The following is an 18593-nucleotide window of genomic DNA, read 5'->3' as shown; positions in this document are numbered from 1 at the left end:
GAGGCCATTTCCTGTCCCCGGGAATGTATGCAAATAGGGTAGCAGTAGTACACGCCCCGCACGAGGGGGGGCCATTATCCCCCATTTATGCAGTGATCGGGCTCCCTTTTTAACATTGAGGTCTATGGCAGAATCCAAGAATTTCCCAGAATTTGTCAAAGCCTTATTTTTCTGAGCAATGGATGCACATTTTGGACACGGTATCATGATCTCCAAACCCTCCTTCCAATTTCAGGAGAATGTTGTGACAGTATGACCCTCCAGTCGGGAGAAAATCAACATTAATGAAGGTGTACACCAAGTTTGTTTTGTACTCCGACTTCTGTCTGGCGTGGAACAGAGGCGTTCAAACGTCAGTCATACGTCAGTGACACGCCCCTGTGCAGGCGGGGACTGAACCAGAGCCCGTCTCTGACTGAACTCCACTTTGCCCTCATAGACATTAACTAGGACGACCCATCTTGCTACGCATTAATTATCTTTGGCCATAGATACGAGGCTGAATGCCGAGTGCCGAAGGTAATTACAGCCGTGGCAATATCCTTTACCAACACCATGATCACACGTGTCAAATTGATTTTATACAACAGTTCAATTACCAACTACAGTAATTTAGTTTTAAAAAAGAAAATTGGGTTTTTGATTTTTGTTTCATCCTCCGCCCCCCAAAATAGTTTTAATCTTAACCTTGCCATTTCCCGTTGCCAAGCTAACACCAAGTCAAATTCAGGGAGAGGCTATTGTGCTTGTGCACACAGTAGGCTAACTTGTGTAGCCTACTTACTTGTATGTCTCATATTATGTTCTTTTTACTCCACTTTCTCACTCAAATGTGATGTTATGTGCTGAGTGTGTTTCACTAATTAACGGATTGGGATAAATGCAGAGACCAAATTTCCCTCACGGGATCAAAAGAGTATATATACTTATACTTAAACTGTTGCAGTACTCGGAAAGTACTGTAACAGATTAGAATCACATTTACATTTATTCATTTAGCTGATTCTTGGGTATTGAACCTATTGGTATGTTAGCAGTTGCTCTACAAGTTGAACTACAAGAACACAATAAAGTCACCATACCGTCTGTGCTCCATCCTCAGTTCCTGCTCCCTTTCTTCATCTCCTTTTACAGTTCCCACTGACATGACATTCTGAGGACAGAAAATTACTGAACTTAAAGCAACAGTATGCTGGAGTTTGCCACTTTTGGGGTTATGTTTTTATAGGCAACTAGTTTTGGTATAATCTTCAAATTCATTTTGATGGCATATGGTTAAGGGAGAAGGGTTTGTGTTTGTGTCTATTATTCCTGCATGCCACAGTCCTCCAGTCCTCTCCAAACATGCCATGGTTGAGCTTCTGCAGGAGATGGCAGATCCTGAATCGACATGTGTGGAAATGACTAAAACACAATTTTCTAAAAGAAAACCCAGAGCTGGCAGAACAACAGAAAATACTTTGTTTCCTGTTTGTATGAGGATCGGCTGCCAAGGAAGAATATCCTGGCATTTTGCGACCATGATCTACTGCCTGAAAATGTTCTTTTCTTAAAGGTCCAGTATGTAGGAAATAATGGAAAATAAACTGTAACCATTCCAAAAATGATCACCATATGTTGTCAGAGAGTGAGGAAACACGATGAATTGAAGTAATGGCTTATTTGACAACATTACTCTAACCCGTGAAACCCCGTAAAACCCATGAAAAAAAATCAGTTACGGGGCGGAATCTCTTGGAATTTTCGTTTATGTTTTGAACGATTAATTCTAGAATAGCGTATTAATAATTTGGGTTGCCAAATTAGCAAAGGCCAACTATCAACAGCTGTCAGTTGTAGTCATGAACGCCTACAAGAGGCAGGCAAATTTCCAAAATTAAAACAAGAAACAAATTAAGTGGACATCGGAGGAGCTTCCTGAGATGGTGACGTCTTCGTCAAACTAAGAATATCAAGTCTGACGCAGAGCTGGCCATATTTCTCCACAACAGGTAGCCTATGCTAAACTTCTAAAATCTGCATCGCTAACTTCAGCTAAATATGTTACGTTGGTTAGAGAGGTATTTTTTGTTTTCACTGTTTCCGTAATGTGTAGCTGGGTCATGGTGGGAGAAACGTTAAAGGAGAACTTGGCAACTATTTCAACGTAATAAACCCGTTTAAAAATAATTTGGATGGTTAAATGACCTGTTCCGGTGAAAATGGTGACTTTCCCCGCTGCGTCTAGCGTCCCCAGGCGGAAAACCAACCTTGCAACATTGAGACTACCGTCCCGAAAAGAAAAGTGAGAAACAATAAACTCGTTTTAAAAAGGTTTTTTACCTTGTAACATCCACATAGTTCTGCCAAACTTATGCAAACCGTTCGCTAGCTTGTAAACAAATCCATGTGCTTTATCGTTACCTTTTTCCACAGTTTGAAATAGCATAATGCACAATTTCTCCAGCAGAGGGGGAAATCCTGCCAAGTTTCCCTTTAAAGCAGCTGCAGGTCAACTAACGTTAGCTAAGTCTTCATTACATCTGGCAACCCAGAAGAGGCTCGCGTCTGGTAGTCTTGAGAACGTTCACCAGTGTTTTGATTTTGGCCTACAGAACGTTCGTTAACAATCCTACAAATCGCACCTTTAAAATTAGGAATTTGAAAGGGTTTAAGGAATGACAACAAAAACCATAAACAAACAGAATTCTTATATGAACATTATCAAAAACATGAACAAGTACTATTCCAATTGTTTCAGATTGGAAACACTGTCTTAGACAACTGGGGCCGTATTCACAAAGCCTTTTATCTTACCACTAGGAGTACTCATAAATCTCACTAAAAAGATTTAGCTAGGAGTTTTCTCCTAAAAGTTATTCACAAAGCCTCTCAGACCTACTCTTAGTAAGGAAAAATGACAACTCCTAAGATAAAAGTGAGTCTTCGTTGCTATGGTTGATGTCATACTGTTGAATGGTCACCACCAATAGTGCTGAAAACTCTAGAAATAAATTTGACAAGGAAGCACATTGGAAGTTATATTGTCAATCGTATGTGAAATTCATGGGAGATGCCGATTTTGGCCTGATTCAGTTGTACCTCACTAAGGGTACGTCAACACTAGCGTTTTTGGTTTTGATTGAATCTGAAAGACTTTTGTCACGATCCCTCCTGTCCCTGCTTGCACGCGAGACCGTATGGAACAGGTATTCCACTAAACCATGTTTTACTAAAACCTAGCAGAGTATAGCCTACACGCATCTGCACTCGTCTATTATTTGAACTCATTGGCAAAGTGAAAACTAACTTCACCATGGTGTCATAGTCAACGACAAAACAGTTATATACAGTTAATTACTTTCACTATTGACTGACAATGGGTTAACATCTGAAAATGTGATGTTTTGTGAACTCCTAGATATAAATCAATCCTTAGCTGCTTTCTGCTGGCTACCTCCCTCCCTCACACACACACACACACACACACACTGAGCTTGAAGGGTGTTCCAATTAAACTGCTGTGATGTCTGCTGACTATTCTCCAACTTCTTCTCACTGCCGTAATATGAATAGTATCTATTTTGCACTTTTGGAGTATTATGGTGTTAAAATTAGCATTAACACTAGGTTACATAGAGATTTGGCCATCACATAGTGCCCCCTGGCTAATACATTTTAATAAAGTGTGATTTTGAATTGTTCAGAGCCTGAAATGGCAAAGGCAGAAAAGAGTAGGTTACTGGCAGCTTTTGAGAAGTGTTGGTACCCAAGAAAAAGCTGTGGTGCTCCAAAGAGTAAAATGTAAAAATGGCAGTATTGAGTACTGGCCCAATTCAAGCACTGATTCAGACTCTTTTTTTCTTGGCACCTTCCAAATTCATGTACAAAACACAGATTTCTGCTCACCCACACCTTTCTATGCTGTTTGTGTTTTATTTGGTCCTGTGAGGTGAGACCTCCAGCCTCCTCAACTGAGTAGAGGCAGATATCACATAGCTACAGTAGGCCTATGTGATGAGCCACACAAAGGGGAGCCAAGTAAGACTGCACATGGCCTAGGGGATAACCTCTGGGCAGAAACTAAACAGAGAAACAAACACTCCACTACAGACCCGTTTCTGTGATGATGCAATAAAGACACGGAGTTCACTGTGAAATCAATGTGTTTGTGTGGTGGGGGTGGGGGGGATAGATCCTTTGTATATTTAGTCAGAGATCCTGAGGACAAAACAGAACCATGGATTTAAGGGTGTTCTGTTTGCAGTGGCGAAAGAGTAAGGGGAATAGGTGGATTGACCTGGACATCACACCCTGGGAAGCTAATATAAAGAATCCTTTGCACAAACAGAGACTATGAAGGGGATTAAGCTGTCCTATGGAACCATCTCTGAAATAATAACAATTCTCAGAGGCCACAGAACCACATCAATACCCTGCCTTTCTACAAACACTTTCATCCACAGGTCTATGACATTTAGGTTGGAGCATTGTGTTACTTTGTCTGGAGACTCTCCAGACACTTAAGTCAATATGGTGAGAGGAAGCACAATCACACTGCCCTTTTCCCCTTGTAAGCACTCAAAGGGAAAAGTTATACACGGCATAGCACTCCCGAGGAACATGAGTTTTCAAAACCTACAGTTCTACTGTACTTGGATAGAAAACTCATCCATCCTGATGAGTCATTTTTAAGCCCATAATATCAACAATGGTAAAACAAATTTTGAAAGGCAAAGAGAAAGACATTTATTTGAAAAACAGTTATTATATTTATCTACCAGTTATACTGTGTGCATATTCACTTTTATAATTACCATATAGTCAAGTCATATAATAATAAAGTGATTTTGAGGACTAATAAAGTAGCCTACCACTAAGTGCACTAGAATATTTATGAATTATTTACCACACACCTGGAAACTGGTCTTTGAAATATACTTCAGTTCACCTTATTGTTCCCTGAAATGATATCATTACCTCATTAAAACACCCTTGATGTTTCTCCTGTTTCCATTTGAAAACTTTAATAACAAAAAAATCAACAAACAACCAATGGATTCTTGTACTTCTGAAGTATCATAACAAAAACACAAAAAGGCTGTGACAAAAATTCTAAAATGGATTCATTCCTTTGCATTATTTTATTACTACAGCAAAGAACCACAAAAACATCTCATTCCAATGTCATGGAGTGAGTATTGTCATCTTACATGAAAGCATATTTGTTAAGACAGCTATGTGGGTGATGTCAGTAGGGCTGGCCCTGTGATGGACAGATTTGACTGTATCCTCCCACACTTCATCCTGCCTAATATCCTGGCAGTGCTCCAGGTACTTTCAAGAGAACAATGTAGGTTATTCCACACCACTCTGCACCCATCTCACTCTCCTCTGTCCCTCACAGGCCCTGTAATGCTCTCAGCACTCAGACTTGAACTCTGGGAAGTCCCCTGAACTCTGCTTGCCTCTGTGGTGTAAGATCAGAGCGTTCCTCATTGACTAAACATGATGAGAGAAAAACGTTCCACGTATTTACATTTACAAAAACTTAATCATGTACCATAATTTCTGGCTCCATCAATAAGATAACAAGGAGATGATTGAGGAAATCAAACCCCCACAGCAGGCAGGCTTTCAGCTGACTCTGAAAAAGCTGGCTCTATATTGATGACAGCTCAAAGAGCATGAGCTGTTTAGTTTGAAAACATATAAGATGGGTCAATTGGTGTGAATTACTACATGGTAATGAGCTGTAACCTTGGTGCCAGAACTATGCCTCAGAGGCTTGAACCTGAGCCTGAGGGTGCATTGTTTGGCTACTTTCTTACCCCAGATGATGCTGGCACGGATCTTCCTGCTTCCACAGATGGTAACCTGGTTTGCTCAACCCTTTGAAGAAGCTGCTCTTGCTTCCTGAAGGAAATACACAAATACTTTTTCATTAGGTGCACTGACAAATAATTTAGGTGCACCCAAACATTTTTTACAGCACTGACATAATGACTGACATGACATTGCTTTTGTCACAACACTACTACACAAACAATCAGCTGACGTTTCGACGCACTGCGTCTTCCTCAGAGTCCAACTGAGGAAGACGCAGTGCGTCGAAACGTCAGTCGATTAATTGCACCACAATAAAAAAGTTTAAAAGTATTCGGAGTGCTCTGGTCATCCCTGGGTTTAATCTCCTAGAAGTAGCCCAGCCTGTCTCTCTAATCCTATGGTCCTGGACTGTGAGCACCAAAGAGGCTTGAGCGCAAGTGACACCCTTCTTACAACAGAAGAAACGTTAGAAGAAGTACAACAGAAGAAACGTTAGTATGTCAGAAGAGAGAACAAAGAATTTTGATAGAATGTTGCAGATTATCACTGTAATTAGGTTACTATTATATGTTATGTGTGGCATATCCAGTCACTCTTGATTAAATTCAGTGCCTCTATGCTTGCTGATACCCTGACAGAAGTGAGGCTACATCTCTCTGGGTTTCCCGTCCATCTCAGTTGTTACTTGCACAGCTGGCAGTCCCACAGCACCAGTTAGCTACTGTCCTCCTCCTCCTCTACTCTTCTCTACAGTTATCCCCTCCTGACCCTCTCTTGCTGCTTTAGCTGCCACAACAGCACTGGTTGAAGCTTGGAGTTGTACCATTATCTATTTACCTGTTAAATTGCTACAATTTAAATAGCTGTTAAATTGTAGTAGAAACTAGAAATGCAATTCCGAGGAATTACACGAGGGGATGCAGTCTGCTGGTTAGGGTGTTGGTGGGGCTGTTGGTATGGTAATTGTGATACCTGGAAAGGTGCTTTTGGAGTAACCAAATTTGAATCTTGTGTGACATGGCATTATTCAGATATCACACTCAAGGTGTTTTTGACCTTGACATTTGACCTTCAACCTTCAACTCACTTCATCTTTGAGTCCATAAAAACACTCATACCAAATTTGAAGCATGTACGTCAAGCCGTTCTGGAGATATAATGCTGAATGCATGATATATGGCTGGGACTTTTATTTTGACACACAGGAAACACTTTAACAGGATGTGTAGTTCAGGTAGAGCTAGATTGTATGCTTAGAGGCTGAGACAGTTGAATTCCTCACAGGTGACACCTGTGCCAGTGTTCTGATTAGCCTGGGAACTGCTCTGAGAACTACTTAACGAGCGCAGCTGGCTCTATTATGACATCACAGCCCCCATTCAAGTCTATGGGGGAAAAATACACTTTTAATTACAAATATCTCAAAAAGTATAAACTTCTCAAAAATGAAAAACGGATAGGACGGTAAAGCCTTGGAAGATCTATGGAACGGTGTTTGAACCAAATTTGTACGGTAAGCGGTTTGCGCTGAATAGCGTGCACAAAAAGGTAAAAAGAAAAATAATAATAATAACTAGAAATGCAATTCCAAGGAATTACCAGTGCATGAAAATGCTAAAGTTGTGATGTAAAATATCATGTATAGTTAAAACAGATAATACAGAGATGGTTACTACGGTGATGCTAGGATAGACATGGTGGTTGCATAGCTTAATAAAAGTTGATATTTTAAAAGTAGACTGTTTAAAAGCTGAATGTAGATAGTTTAAAAGTTGTTGATAGACAGTAGATCGTTTAAAAGTTGTTGATAGACAGCTAGTTTAATAGATAGTTTAATGATAGTTTAAAAGTACACCATTTAAAAGTTGAAGGTAAATAGTTTAAAAGTTGTTGACAGACTGGAAGTTGAATGAATGTTGATATTCAAATAGTTTAATGGCTGTGTATAGGTAGATATTTGACGATAACTGACAGTTGGAATGGCTCTAATGTTTGCTAGCAGTTATGCTAAAATGTTTAACTATGCTAACCATGCTACTTAGCTAATGTTTTATAGCAGTGCTAGCAATGCTAACCTGCTAACCATGCTACTTAGCTAACATTTTCTAGCAGTTTAATGAATGTTGATATTCAAATCGTTTAATGGCTGTGTATAGGTAGATATTTGACGATAACTGAAAGTTGGAACGGCTCTAATGTTTGCTAGCATTTATGCTAAGATTTTTAATTCTGCTAACCATGCTACTTACCTAATGTTTTATAGTAGTGCTAGCAATGCTAACATGCTAACCATGGTACTTAGCTAACTTAACTAACATTTTCTAGCAGTTTTGCTAAACATGCTAAATATGCTAGCAATGTTAGCATGCTAACTATGTTGACCATGTTACTTAGCTAACTTAGCTAATCATTTTTAGCAGTAATGCTAACTATGCTAATTAACATGATAACATGTTAGCATGCTAACTATGTTAACCATGTTACTTAGCTAACCTAGCTAATCATTTTTAGCAGTTTTGCTAAAAATGCTAACTAGCATGCTAAAATGCTAGCATGTTAATTATGTTAACCATGTTACTTAGCTAACCTAGCTAATCATTTTTAGCAGTTTTGCCAAAAATGCTAACTAGCATGTTAACTAGCATGCTAACATGCTAGCATGCTAATTATGCTAACCATGTTACTTAGCTAACCTAGCTAATCATTTTTAGCAGTTTTGTTAAAAATGCTAACTAGCATGCTAACATGCTAGCATGCTAACTATGCTAACCATGTGACTTAGCTAACCTAGCTAATCATTTTTAGCAGTTTTGTTAGCAATGCTAACATGCTAACTTTGTTAACCATGCTAACTAGCTACAGTGGGTAGGAGTCATAGTTGATGAAAAGTGTTGACATAGTTGATGACAAGTTAAAAGTTGTTGATAGACAGCTAGTGAATGTATATAGTTTAAAAGTTTAAAAGTTGAATGTAGATAGTTTAAAAGTTGTTGATAGACAGCTAGTTTAATAGATAGATAGTTTAATGATAGTTTAAATGTAGACCGTTTAAAAGTTTAATGTAAAAAGTTCAGTAGTTTAATGGGTTACATTGTTTAACAGTGGATTATTGTAGTGAGGACTTTTATTTTGAAACAGTTTTGGGCAGAGGAAACAGTTGAATAGGATGTGTAGTCTTAATTCACCCAGATTCTATGCTTAAAGCCTGAGGCTGCAGGTGGCCTGAACACCTGCCATAGGATTCTAATTGCTTAATGGCCGTATTATGATGTCATAATCGGCAATGTTAAGTCTATGGGGAATTTTAAAAAGTTTTTCTTTAATAGTTTAAAAAGTATAAAAGTTTCAAAGTTGAAAAGACATAGCAACCCGATCTGTTTGAAGACCTACGTTACAAAGTTTGAATGAAGTTTCTAAGTTAAACTGTTCAAGAGAAATTGCGTCTAGAAAAAGTGGTAAGCGGAATAATAATAATAACTAGAGAATGTAATTCCAGGGAATTACAAGTGCATGAAAATGACGCTAGGACAGACATGGTGGTTTCACAGCTTAATAAAAGTTGATAGTTTAAAAGTAGACAGTTTAAAAGTTGAATGTAGATTGGGAGTTGATCACACTAGTTGACTGAAAAGCCCAGGCTGCCAAACAGTTGTGGGCAGAGGACACAATTGGCGGGAGTCATAGCTGATGATGACAGTTGGATTGGCTGAACAGTTAAATAGTTGGATAGTTTAAATGGTTCAAATATTTCATAGGGAATTATTGTAGTGAGGACTTTTATTTTGAAACAGCTTTGGGCAGAGGAAACAGTTGACGGGAGTCAAAGTTGATGACAACTGACTGTTGCTAGAGTAGTTATGGTGGTTGCTATGCTGGTTGCTAGGTTAATGATGTTGGTTGCTAGGTTTTAATGGAATGTGGTTGCTAGGCTGTTGCTAGGGTACTTAAAGTCGTTGCTAGGTTGTTGCTAGGGTGTCCATGGTGGCTACTATCAGAAATAAAGGAGTTACTACAGTGGTTTGCTTGTATAATCATCTTGGTTGCTATGGAAACTGACATAGATGCTTAATTTCAATGGTTGATAAATTGGTTGCTAGGTAGGTGGTGGTTTAATATAGTAGGCTAGAGGCATAGTTGATGATAACTGACAGTTGGAATAGTTGAACAGTTAAATAGTTGGATAGTTTAAATGGTTAAATTATTTAATAGGGAATTATTGTAGTGGAGACTTTTATTTTGAAACAGTTGTGGGCAGAGGAAACAGTTGAACAGGATCTGTAGTCTTAAGAGAGCCAGATTGTATGCTTAAAGCCTGAGACAGACAGTTGCTGGAGGTGGCCGGAACCATATGGCTCTGGCCGGAACACTTGACATAGGATTCTAAGAGCCCTATTGTGATGCCATAATCGCCAGTGTTAAGTCTATGGGGAAAATTTTAATAGTTTTTAATTAATAGTTCAAAAAGTATAAAAGTTACAAATATGAAAAATACATTCCCCACCTGTCCTAAGTAAGATACGTAAGATAAGATACGTAAGATACGTAACACAGTTTGAATGAAGTTTCTACATTAAACGGTTGAAGCCGCATTAAACGCAGAAAAAGCGTTAGAAGAAGAATAATAAGAAGAAGAAATCGGATAACAGTAGATTGCATTTTCATGCACTCTAATAAGAAGAAGTTGCCTAGGAAGAACAGTACAGTGCATTTTCATGCACTGTAATAAGAAGAAGTTTTCGGATTTCAATAGAGGGGATGCATCCCCTCTAATAATAATAATAATAATAATAATAAGTTTTCGGATTTCAATAGAGGGGATGCATCCCCTCTAATCAACAAATGGTTGTTTCATATACATGTACTAGGCGACTGTTAACTTACTCTTTAATTTCCCCTGTGCACTGGCCCTGAGTAGAACCTCAATAAGTTGGTTAATGTTAGGGTGTCAAGAGTCTCAAACTTCACCCCATAGCCACTTTTTTTCCTCCCCCAAAGAGAGAGCATTGTAACAAACACTTCTTATTAGACACTTCCTAATGATCTGTAGGTACACAAAAATACATTACATATGGAAAACATAAGTATGTGTGATATTACATAATTTGTTACATAGGTTGTTACTATGTACTTCATTATGTAGATACAGGGGCGGAGCTACGTGGTGGCCAGGGGGGGCCATGGCCACCACTGGTCAAAGCTTGGCCACCCTGCTGGCCCCCCGATTGCTGCCGTTTTATTTTAGTAAGACAGGTCTACATTTCAAGAATGTGGCAGCAGCTTGCCCACTGCCAACACTTTGCAAAGCAGGGACTGAACCAATTACTGCACTACACTCGATCTACAACCATTGGCCCAGTCAGGTAGTGACACCTAGATTTGATGTAGCCTCTGATCAAATCGTGAGTAGTGCAGCAGCAGCAGTGGGACAATTGCTTGTAGGTAGGACTGCGGTAGGACTGTGTGAAGTCTTCGGTATTTTCGTTGCAAGAAGATTCATTTGGACTTTGATTTGCGGTAAGCGTGGATTGAAAACGAAACTGAACTCATCTCCTGCGACGTTCTCACGTGGATGTCGCTGGACTGCTCGACTGGTCGCTAGCAAGGTTGGATTCATTGACTGTTTTACACAGTCTATGATTGAATTGCATGGTTTACTGAAAGAACCGATTAGCATTTAACTTGATACTTGATAGTTATTCACTATACGTTCATAGCCTTGATGTTATGTTGAACGGTGAATGTTTTGTTTGATATTTGAAGGTATTATTCTGTTGCCTGTCAATGCTAAACTGGTTTTGATTTTGTTTCTGAACTCGCTAAACCTAGTAGGTCACTGGTTTAGATATCAAAAAGGGGAGATTAATACCTGATTGTAAAATAGGCATATAGATTAAAAGCACTTGTTGCCATTGATAACCAGCAGTGATATTATTGCAGCACTTAGTGCTATTGTTAATAAGATATTACTGAAATTGTAATTCCAGTACGTACTGACATTTAGATAAAATCAGACTTTATTGTTTTGAGGTTTAGTCTAATCTGAATTAATTGCTACAAAGTGAAATTTCATCTTATTAACCAAAATAAGAGTTTAGGTAAACTAAGTTGTAATTTAAAGATAACTTTAAATCTAACTTGATAACTATTCTCTTGAAACCAAATAGGTTAATAGAAATTGAACTATATTCCCTTTATTACCCGAAAGAAGAGGTAATTACTTAAATACTTGAAAGTATAAAAGCTTCGAAGCACTTAATTTCAATTATTTATACATATTGTTTCATGTGATACCAATTTATGTTTTCTACTCTTATATAAACAAGCCAGCATTTAAAACATATTTGATGGTCTGTGGTGTGTCTGATATTATTTTGTTGATTATTACTGTTTTAACTACTACTGCTCCCTACGAGCCAAGACACTGGTCCTAACATAGCATTACTTATCTACTACTCGAGGTAAATGTTACAGTAGTCTACATTCAGAATCAAGAAACTTAAAATCATCTGGCAGTCTTTTCTCAGTGGTGTGTGTCAAGTGCTCCTTTTGTGAGACAGAAGGCAAAACTGAATATTCCTCCTGCATATCCTGTGGGCTTTCGCAGGTGGGAGCGGGACTAATGTTACAGATGCGGGCGGGATCGGGACTAGAAATGGCACATTATTGCGGGAGCGGGTTAGCCTGGAGATTCCAGACCCAAATCTGAAAGATTAAGAGTCTGGCCACGAATAATGTAATGGCCCAACTTGAGGGGCGGCACCAAGCATACATTTGAAAATCTCACTGCACACAATTGGGAAACACTGCATCATTACTCATTGCCAGAGTCTCTCGCTGAGCAAATGCTTCCGCGAGAACTCTGGATTCCCAGGGTAAGAGAGGGTGGGAGCGGGACAGAATGTTGCGGGAGCGGACGAGCGTGGTACTAAAGAGTCTGTCCCGCGCAGTCCTCTAGTGTGGAATGTCCCCCGGGGACCAAACGCTTATTTTCCGTAAAAAGCTAGTGGGGCTACATCCCCACCAAGTTTCATGAGCCCCGCTGTTTCGGTGTCCCAGGAATCGTTGACCAAAAATTCAGGAAGAAAAAAAGGAAGAAAGAAAAAAAGAATTAACAACTTGTATATGATATCATGATGTCATAATAATTAATCCTATCTCTGAGAGCGAGAGAGAGAGAGCGTATGGGTGTTTGTATTGTCATGTTTTTAAGGAACTATTTGAAAGAGCATTAGTACATTGCCATGGTGACACTTTATATTCAGTAAATAACCTTAAATAAAGAGATATCAGTATGTTATTACATAATTGGCTGCATTATTACATTTGCAAAGTTTTAGATTATTGGCAAAAAGTTATTACGTTATTGGTTCAGAAATGCTATTACATTATTGGCAAGTTATTACATTATTGGCTTTAATACATTAAAATGATTATGTTATTGGCTATTATTACATTATCGGCAAGTTATTACATTATTGGCTTTAATACATTAAAATGATTATGTTAATGGCAGTTATTACATTATTGGCCGTTATTACATTATTGGCTGCTACAGTGTCTTTTGTAAGAAGTGCAGTGCTCTTTGTCTTTCTTTTCTTTTTAATGTATGTTATACACATGTCATTATATGTTATATGTAAGCCTGTGTTGTCTGTGTTTTCTGAATGGACCCTGCGTCTGGAAATTAGGTGATGATGACATATGCCAAAGGAAATAATAGTTTGAACTGAATATGTGTAACTTCATAGGGGATCAAACAAAGCAATGAGAAAAAAAACACCCACATACATCAGGTGATCATGACGGTACATCTCTGCTCTCTTTTGATCCTCTTGCTGTCTCTTCTTCTCAAGTTTATCAGCCTACAACACAATTCATGTGTCATGTTTCACGTGTGCAGATATACAGTAACTTCATTTTCACTGCACTAAATCATGCCAAATGATTCCATTCCAATGCAACACTAAATACATTCAGCACAAATCATAAATTTTTTGACATATGTGTGTTGACATCACCAGAATTCCATTCTGCAGTCTAAATTAACACTCTAACACAGTGGTCCCCAAACTACGGCCCGCCACCTCATTAGCATCCAGCCCGCACAGGAGTACGACATCGTCAAACTATAACCTCCGCATTTTCCCCTATTCATTCTCTATGGAGAGTCTTAACAGTACACATGTAATACTCGTCCACTGGTGGTTGTTTCGTGTTTGCCATCGAAAACGGAATAAAATAGGCCTACGTGCAAACAATGTAAGAGGCCTATGCTGACTGCATCAGTGCTCAAAGTATTCTAAAAGTGTATCAATTAATTGTTAATAACTAACTAACTTCTATTCAAGTCATATTTTTGGGACTTTCTGGGATAATTATTTCTATTTTTTATTCACTCATTCAAATGTTCATACAAAGAGTTCACAAAGTTCTCATCAGGTGAGTGAAAGTTAGAATGGTGGTCATTTCAGACCACTTCAGCACTTCATAAAATTCTCATAGTGTGAGAACTTTAAATTATTTGTAGGATTTTCACAACTTTAAGCTGTGTATGCAAAGACACAGAGTTCAGAGTTCAGAGCATTTTTAAGAAAATATACTTTTGGGACTCCCTGCTAATACTACTACTACTGGGAATACAAACGTCTTTTTATTAGTATTATTTAATTTGAGCTACATTTTACACTGATATGGCATGATGGCAATATAAACACTAACAACGCTAACAATGGTATTAAATTGCAATAGCCTATGATTAAATGTAATGGAATATTCAACTAAGGTAGATTGCTGTTGTTCACAGCACTAAGCTATTTATGGTTACTGATATACTATATACAGTATTTGGCCCTCTCTTAGAGCCAGGCATAGTGAGCTGGCCCTCGGAAGAAAATGTTTGGGGACCACTGCTCTAACAAGTCAGAGAAGTTACTACTTCATTAGTGCCTGTGGTTTCAGGCTCTTCAGTTAACATGATTCATTGTCTTAACACACTCTAATGGTCTGTGCTCAGATACTCAGTCACACAAATAATCAATCATGCAATAGTATTGTTATTGTCAGGTGCTTGCAGCAACTACTCAATATTCATGCAGTACAATATGACTAATATCACATAAACAGCTGGACAAATGGAAACTCAAGATGACTGTAATCACATGATGCAATAGAATTTTTATCTTCTGGAGGAAAACTTCTCAAGGAAAAGGTACCATACCTTCTCACGTTGTATGGCCTTCTTTATTAGAATCTCTTCTTCTTCAGCTTGTCTCTTTTTCTTTTTCAACTCCTCCCTCCTAAGCTACAGAAAAAATCAATGCACAATCACAATTCTTAATCAGATGGCATAACTGTTTAACCTGCAGCTAGTGAGTTTTGAGCATTGAGCATAGAATATCATCTAACAAAGCTGATTTGACAAAGCTTTCAACAGTATGCTGGGATGTGCTAGACTGGCAACGAGAGGTAAGGAATGAACGACTGGCCATAGCAATCATCAATTTAGACCTAGGAAGAAAGTTTGTCCTATGAGTTAAAAAAGGAAAAAAGGGGTCTACTTTGTAATGAAAATTGTCTGCATTTTAAAAGCAGGTGTGATCCAGATTGTGGTTAGAAACATGAATAGGAAAAATGCACACAAGTGTACTAACTGTGGTATAAGCAGGATAATGGGCTCCACAGTGCTTGGGTAGCATAAATTAATGAAATTTGAAGTGTAACAGCTTAGGTAGTGGACACATTACCACCTAGAGTGTGCATTATTTTGCATGCTACCTTGACGCTGTGAAATCCATTATCCCACATATATTACAGAGTGTTCTCCATTATCCTTTACATGTTATGTGATATTTTTTAGAACATTTCTAAACACACTGTTGAGTCGCTGAGAGGAGACTGAAAACTGTGTTGAAATTTGTCTGAAAACATTAATAACCAGTACCTTCTTCTGGGGTCCTGCTTGACGTAACTCCATCTGCTGCTTCTGTCTGACATCGACCACTGCTGTGCAACCACCTATACATTTATAAGAGATCTTACATTATGTGTGTACATACACTTAGTATTTGTTTCTTGAAGATAATGAAGTGTATTACCTTAAAGTTGACATAGAATGGATTAACAGAGTCCTTTACCTTGTTCCCTAATGTTAACATAGAAGGTAAGCAACTTTGGTCTATCAAAAACATGCTCAGATGTTTTTTTACAAGCCCATTTATAACCCTAGGCTGGGGAATAATTAGACTGGGGAGTAAAATGACCCATTTTAGCAGATATCTAGTGCCCCCTCATGGTTAACTGGCACCCACATAAATAATGAAGTGAACTTTACACTGATTGTCTGCCTTGCAGCCAAAGACTGTTCACAATAGACTCCTCCATGTGGAGGGGGGTGTTGATCAGAGGGATGGTTTGAGTCACAGTATGTATTTTTAGTGGTCTGAGTTTACATATGAAGGGTGGTGGTAGTGTAGTGGCTAAGGAGCTGGGTGGTAGTGTAGTGGCTAAGGAGCAGTAGCAAGACAAGTTATGGGCCAAGTAATATTTATACCTCACTGAAACAGGAAGTAATAGGCTATTACTTGAAATTTCCTAGACACTCCAATCAATATACAAAAGTAAAATGAGGCTTGCCACAACAAAATGAGTCCAGTGTCGTGGAAATCCATTTTGTGATATAGTGATTTGAACGCAGAGAGGGTCGGAAAATGACAAATTTATGCATCTTCTAATTTCATCACAAACTCATGCACTTGGGCACCTCTCTGTGTATGGAAACATTCAATTTGTGCTCAAAATCATGCATTAACACCATCACAAAACTGATAAGATATGGCACAGCCCTGATTAAGACTAAAGTTCCTCTTTATTCTCCTTTCCTGCTCACTTACCAAGCCTTTCTGGGTGAATTTGTACTGGACCATGTTTGTTCTCCTCTTTAATTCTCCTCAAGTCGTCTTCTCCTTTCTGTGCCACTTCAGGAAGAAATATAACATCACTGACCAAATATACACATTACAATAACTATGTACAAATACAGTATTCACCCAGTACACTTACATGCATTCTTTTTTTTGATCATTTTTGTAGCACCTGCTACATTTTGTAGCCTGACGTAGTCATACTCAATTGTAGTCAGAATTTGAGTCTGATATTGCTCCATTATGACATGATTATTCAAACAGGTGTTTCATTCGTCCCCCATAGACATTTGCCAATATAGCCTGTTTTGCATCGCTTGTAAACAAGCATGCAATATGAAAGTCTGGGTTTGTGGAGAACACTAAATGGTGAAATATGTACACAAATATATACAGCTAATGAAGTTGACTTTTGACCATAAAAAATAATTTGTCGCCTGTAACTCTGTGATAAAAGGACATCACAGGAAGATATTTGGCTGGTATATGGAGGTTAACATGCTCTATGTTTTTGTCCAAATGATGTCTGTCTACCATTGCACTCGGAGAAAACTAATGTTCCATTCATCACATAAAACATAAACAGTAAGAGTGGAATCAAGTGGAACATAAGTTGGTAGAATGAGTTAAGTTCAATCTTTACTGGGCTAAAATCCCTTAATGAAAATCTGCGTTGGTCACAGACGGTAGCTTCGTCTCAGCGCGTCAGTTTGTTGACATACTCGTCACCAACACCAGCACTTTTCTATGCACGCTATTGGATGAGGGCAACAAATACGTCATGCATGTTGGACCCCTCAGTACATTTTGTCTTTTCACAGTTTTCTCTGATACCAGAAAAATGAGAATGAAATGGAACAGACATAGCAAAAATGCTCATTTTGAGAACTATATTTTGCATTTTGTTGTCCAGTGTGTAATGACTGATTGAAATCACACAGTGATTTGACGATAGGATGTGTTGTTTGAAGGCAAGATTTGCTTTTGCTGCATGTTTTAAACGTTTTGAGAAAGTAACAGCCTTTTGCAAGCAAAATGTGTCATGTTGGCCAGAGTGCTTTTGTTCAGACACGGGTGTTAACTGTTTTGAAAACGTGATGTCAGAGTAGACACAAGCATCAAAACAATCGAGAAAAACTGTAAATCATCCGCCCATACTTGCTGACACACACCAATACATACCCCCATTCAAGCAGTCAGAATGGCAACTTAACGCATAAATGTGGAAAAAAATTATAACGGAAAAACAGAAATAAAACAAGGGAGCTAATGGCGAAATGTCTCACTAGAATGTCTAGGTTAAAAATAGTAACCACGGTTCCCCGAATGAGGGAACGAGACACTGCATCAATGACACTATGGGAAAGAGCCCTATCTGCTGAAGCTGTATTACACCAAGAGCCAATAGGCTCAAAGCACGTAATGCTTAGGACCGCCCCCTGCCTATATACTCCCGTTTTGGGCAGCCGTGGCCCACTGGTTAGCACTCTGGACTTCAGTGGGCCGCGGCTGAAGTGCCCTTGAGCAAGGCACCTAACCCCTCACTGCTCCCCGAGCGCCGCCATTGTAGCAGGCAGCTCACTGCGCCGGGATTAGTGTGTGCTTCACCTCACTGTGTGTTCACTGTGTGCTGTTTGTGTTTCACTAATTCACGATTGAGTTAAATGCAGAGACCAAATTTCCCAGGCATTAGGACGAATGTAAAGAGGGCGCTTGTAGACGCAAGCCAGCAATATTTCTGATGATTTATTAGCGTGCAGTTTCGTGCACAATGACAAACAGAAGTGCAACATTCTCGAAAACCAGTAAGCCGAGTGGACTGCCATTACATCAGTGACATGATTGCAGGGTTCAACGTAGCTGTTT

General features: G+C 38.8%; 1 protein-coding gene across 2 annotated transcripts in view; it reads right to left on the bottom strand.

The window, feature by feature from the left end:
- Positions 1-18593, bottom strand: part of epsti1 (epithelial stromal interaction 1) — a 36429-nt gene that overhangs the window by 7343 nt on the left and 10493 nt on the right. For both annotated transcript variants that reach the window (XM_076264186.1, XM_076264187.1), the window contains exons 3-8: positions 16698-16781; positions 15749-15822; positions 15026-15109; positions 13597-13670; positions 5811-5895; positions 1083-1153 (exon numbers count right to left, since the gene is read on the bottom strand). In XM_076264186.1, the coding sequence (XP_076120301.1) occupies positions 1083-1153; positions 5811-5895; positions 13597-13670; positions 15026-15109; positions 15749-15822; positions 16698-16781 (472 nt within the window). The remainder of the gene's footprint in view (positions 1-1082; positions 1154-5810; positions 5896-13596; positions 13671-15025; positions 15110-15748; positions 15823-16697; positions 16782-18593) is intronic.

Source organism: Alosa pseudoharengus, unplaced genomic scaffold, assembly GCF_046254945.1.
Source record: "Alosa pseudoharengus isolate Yale_2024_CS ecotype anadromous, Long Island Sound unplaced genomic scaffold, YU_APseudo_1.1 YU_APseudo_1.1_scf_3, whole genome shotgun sequence".
NCBI classification, from domain to species: domain Eukaryota; kingdom Metazoa; phylum Chordata; class Actinopteri; order Clupeiformes; family Clupeidae; genus Alosa; species Alosa pseudoharengus.
Note: the sequence above shows the minus strand (reverse complement) of the source record. Positions and strands in the feature narration are given on the sequence as shown.